The 5318-nt window shown below is 44.5% G+C and overlaps 1 protein-coding gene across 1 annotated transcript; it reads left to right on the top strand.

The window, feature by feature from the left end:
- Positions 1-1704: 1704 nt before the first annotated feature.
- LOC141639025 (uncharacterized) lies at positions 1705-2094 on the top strand. The gene has a single exon (XM_074448206.1). It carries the CDS (start codon positions 1705-1707, stop codon positions 2092-2094), a length of 390 nt encoding a protein of 129 aa, XP_074304307.1.
- The last annotated feature ends 3224 nt before the right edge of the window (positions 2095-5318 follow it).

Below are 5318 nucleotides of genomic sequence, written 5' to 3'. Positions count from 1 at the left end.
GCCTCCCACAATTTTGTCACCCCAGATGAGGCAAAGCGGTTCGGGATGAAGCTAAACCGAGAAGGAGGTAGTATGAAGGCTGCCAACTCCAACGTTAAGCCGATTCAGGGCGTGGCTAAAGATGTAGTGATTAAGATGGGCATATGGAGCTGAAATTTCGACTTCACCAGTGTTCTAATGGATGAATTCCAGATCGTCATCGAAATGTATTTTCTAAAGCGAACACCGACCTTCTTGACACCGCACAATGGTTCCCTTATATATGATGGTCGGGTCAAAACCTTGTTTGGGGAAGGCCGTAGGAGGAGATCGCAAAATGAAGGGACCCCTCCTTTCAACGATGCAATTGAAGAGAGGACTTCAAAAGGATGAGTCGACTTACTTGTGTACCGTGTCCATGAAAGAGGACACTTCCACCAAATCACAGGAACCCTCAATAAAGCAGATGCTAGATGGCAACAAGGACTTTATGCCGGATCATTTACCTATGATTATTCCACCATGACTCTCGATAGACCATTAAATTGAATTACTTACAGGGACAAGACCTCCTACTCGAGGGTCATACCGCATGGCACCTCCGGAATTAGCTAAACTTCGAAAGTAGCTAGATGATTTAATTTGCTCGGGGTCGATTCTACCTTCTAAAGCTCCTTATGAAGCCAGAGTGCTCTTTCAGAAGAAACAGGACGGTAGTCTGAGATTGTGTATCGACTATGGAGCCTTAAACAAGTTAACAGTGAGAAATCGCTACCCCATTCCTCTGGTAGCGGACTTGTTCGATCAGTTATAGCGCGTTGTGTACTTCACCAAGTTAGATCTGAGATCTGGTTATCATCAAGTTCGAATTGCCGAAGTAGATGAGCCAAAGACTACTTGCATGAGAAGGTATGGATCTTTTGAATAGTTGGTCATGCCTTTCGGGTGGACGAACGCATCTGCCACGTTTTACACGTTGATGAATCACGTGTTTCATAATTACTTGGACATATTTGTGGTGGTGTACCTGGATGATATCGTTGTGTATAGTCGCTCTTTGACTGAACACGCAGAACACTTGCGACTTGTGTTCTTAAACTACGAGACAATCACTTATTTGTCAAAAAGAAGAAGTGTGAATTTGACCAACCTGAAGTCAATTTTCCCGACCATATCGTGGGAAAATAGAGACTTAGAATGGATCCGAAGAAGATTACGGCCATCAAGGACTGGGGCACCCCAAGAAACGTGTTTGAGATTCGCTATTTCTTGGGGATAGCAAACTACTATCGGAGATTCATTCAAGAGTATTAAAAAATAGTCGCCCCACTAACTGATTTGTTGATAAAGGATATAAGGTGGGGGTGGTATAACGACATGAGAAGGGCCTTTGAGAGGCTCAAGGAAGCGGTGATGCAGGAGCCCATCTTGGCGCTGCTGGATATCACAAAACCCTTTAAAGTAGAGATGGATGCGTCTGATTATTCCTTTGGGGGAGTGCTCCTCCAAGAGGATCACCCAATGGCCTTTAAGAGTAGAAAGTTGAATTCGTTTGAGACTCGGTATATCGTCCAAGAGAAAGAACTTATCGCTATTGTTCATTACCTGCGCAGATGGAGACATTATCTCTTGGAATCGAAGTTCGCCGTCAAGACTGATAACACCGCGGCATACCACTCCCTCACTCAACCTAAGCTCAACAGCTGACAAGCTAGATGGTAAGAGATGTTGGCCAAGTTTGATGTGGAGTTCACTTATCGATCGGGAGTAGCGAATAGGGTCGCTGATGCCCTAAGCCGTAGGTGCGACTTCTCCGCACTGCACATGGTTGCTCATTTATCCACTACTACAATGGTCGCAGATATTCGAGTTAAGACAAAGGAACACCTTGACCAATACCCAATGGCGATGACTCTGAAACGGTTGGCCTTAGAAGGGAAGACTCGCAAGTTTTGGATGGAAGATGGACTTCTATTCACGAAGGGACATCGAATCTTTGTTCCAAAGGTGGTAGGATTGAGGAAGATTCTTCTACAAGAGTGCCATGATACCTTGTGGGCGGGTCACCCGAGATGGCATAGAACTTTATGCATATTGAAGAGGAGCTACTATTGACCGAAAATGAAGGATGATGTGATGGAATATAAGAAGACTTGTCTCATTTCCCAGCAAGATAAGGGAGAGAAACAGAAGCCGAGAGGTCTGCTAAATCTGTTGCCAGTTCTAACACGGCCATGGCAGAGTATCTCGATGGACTTTATCTCTGGGTTATCGAAGGTAGGGGCGTTAAGTGTGATCCTTGTCATTCTGGATCGATTCTTGAAATATGCGACCTTCATTCCCCTCCCTAAGGCGTGTAGCGCTAAAGAAACGACGACGATTTTCTTCAGGCATGTTGTGAAATATTGGTGATTGCCTCAAAGTATCGTCAGTGACCGTGATCCTCGCTTCACGGGACTATTTTGGGGAGAGTTATCCAAGCTTCTGGGTTCCAATCTCCGTATGTCCTCAAGTTACCATCCCCAAATGGATGGCCAGACTTAACGATTCAATAGCATGTTGAAAGAATACTTGAGACATTTTGTTGGGGCAACTCAAATGGAATTGGTGAGATTCCTTGATGTTGCTCAGTTCTGTTTTATTGTTCAAACAAGCTCCTCAACCAATAAAAGCCCGTTTGAGCTTGTTACAGGTCAACATCTGTTATTGCCTCCCGCGGTTGCAGATGTAACACCGCAATATACCCAGGTGCCTTACCGAGGACCATCCCAGTATATAAAGGCGTTACCATCTCGGTTGCTCGAGGTAAGTATATCAAATAAACAATAACAAAACATTTATTAAATAACTTTACACTTTACATGATAAACCAACGTGAGAAAAATACAACATATACAACTCGAAAGACTACTAGAAATGAGTGACAGCGATATCTATTTCGGTAGCGTGATAACTCAGTTCCCTTCCATGTCCCGCACGCATCAAGACTAACTGTACCTTCTAAACCAACTGCTCACCATTCCCGAATGGATCACCAGAGTTTTTAAAACACAACACGGGGTCAGTTCACTGAATAATAAAGATAAGCAAATACACTAAAGGCAATGATAATAATTTCCATAACCATTCTCCATTTCCCATCATGTCTCAATACTGACTACACACTTAAGTGTGTAGTCCTGCCAGATTACTGCCGCAACAGATAATCCACACCACCAGTAGGGGGCTGCAGCCTTGCCCACCTAAGCCCCGCTCATCGCAATGAGCAACAACCCATGTTCCTTAATGTGCACATCCCTTCTTGTGGCGGGTTCCACAAAGGGTGAATCAAGGGCGTGAAGCCACTCCCGCAAGTGACTTCACTCAGCCGAGGACGCACCTCATAATCATTGTCAATCCATCACAATTCCAATAATCAAGAATACAATCAACAACAATACTTATCATATCAATTAAATCACAGCATCACATCTTAAATCAATTATGCAATCAAGTGAGTAGGGAAACCCTACCTTTTCTTTATTCCATGAAAGTGCATCCAACAAACTATCCAAGCAAGACTCCGAGATGAATCCTACACGTAGCAACCACATCCTATTGCTAGACTATTCAAGACCTACTGAAAGATGACGACGCAACTCAAACTCACTTTGAGATTGATGCCGGCAACGGCGACAACCCGACTCGATGACTTCCAGCATGAACCATCTCCCTTCATAGGTTAGTATCAAGGCCATATGAGAGAGTAGTGTGATGGGAGAGAGAGAGAGAGAGAGAGAGAGAGAGAGAGAGAGAGAGAGAGAGGTTAGGGTTAGAAAAAATAAAAGAACCGTCGAAAATGAAATGAGGTTGACGATCTCGCGTTTTATAATAACGCGTTAAAAAACGTGATACTCGGTCGAGTATAGACATACTCGGTTGAGTATTCACACTACTCGGCCGAGTGACCTTAACTAGGTCGAGCAACCAGTAACGTAGGTCTCCTAACCTCTCCCATATCCTTTGCTACGGGTCTCCTTTGGTCAAACAGTCAGTTAATGGGTCCTTAAACAGGGCGGGTATTACAGCAGATACTTATGGAGGTTGGACAAAAAAAGCTCGCGAGTTTGCCAAAGAATGGAACGTGAATGCCGAGATTGCTCGAGCTTACCTCGAGAAAGCGTCTCGCCGCATGAAGAAGTGGGCAGATGAGAACCGGAGAACAAGGGAGTTCAAAGTAGGTGACATTGTCATGGTGAAGCTCAACAAAGAGTAGATGAGATTTCTCCGGCGACGAGACAAGTGACTCGTGCGAAAGTACGAAGTCTCCTTTGGTCAAACAGTCAGTTAACGGGCCCTTAAACAGGGCGGGTATTACAGCAGATACTTATGGAGGTTGGACAAAAAAAGCTCGCGAGTTTGCCAAAGAATGGAACGTGAATGCCGAGATTGCTCGAGCTTACCTCGAGAAAGCGTCTCGCCGCATGAAGAAGTGGGCAGATGAGAACCGGAGAACAAGGGAGTTCAAAGTAGGTGACATTGTCATGGTGAAGCTCAACAAAGAGTAGATGAGATTTCTCCGGCGACGAGACAAGTGACTCGTGCGAAAGTACGAAGGCTCCATCCAAGTGATCAAGCGGATTGGGGAAGTAGCATACAAGCTTGACCGCCCTGCCTGGATGAAGTGTCACCCTGTCTTTCATGTGAGGTTGTGAGCCATTTGAAGCCTTACCATCCATATCCTGAAGATCCCACCCGCAACAAGAGCAAGCGTGCCAACATCCGTTCCATTCTACTTCCAGCGACATCAGCCGACTAAACCAGCCATGCAGATTTCAAGCGTTGTCGAGGACGAAAATAGATTAGGTGGGGGAGAGTGTAAGGAGCCGCACTTTTAGCCGCCTAATCTCTGAGAATTGCGCACGCGGTCCTTGCACTTCAACCCCTTAGATTTCTTATTTGTACTTATGTATTTTCATTTCTATTTTTAATTTCATTTAGTACTCAAAAACTACTTCATGCGTGTTGAATCAAGGAGTCCCATTTTTAGTTTAAGATACGTTTTTAGGTGTTTACAAAACGTATCGCTATTCTGCACAATCATTATATCCTGCTACAGGACTCAAACTATCAAATTTGCCTTTATAAGAGATGCTAGTCAATCAAAACAACTTCTCATCTTTGAGCTTGATATTGCTTGTCTCTTGCTTTCAATAATCGTATTGCTTACTTTTATTGCTTCCGTGTGCCGGACTTTGATAATCGTGACTAGGATTTCCGAGACACGCCAACCGAGACCCATTACGAATGCACTAGTGATTCCTCACTAGTGCTTGACGCTCTCGCTTACATTCTTGTCG

This window comes from Silene latifolia, unplaced genomic scaffold, assembly GCF_048544455.1.
Source record: "Silene latifolia isolate original U9 population unplaced genomic scaffold, ASM4854445v1 scaffold_257, whole genome shotgun sequence".
Classification (NCBI taxonomy): domain Eukaryota; kingdom Viridiplantae; phylum Streptophyta; class Magnoliopsida; order Caryophyllales; family Caryophyllaceae; genus Silene; species Silene latifolia.
This window is presented reverse-complemented; position numbering and strand designations above follow the sequence as displayed.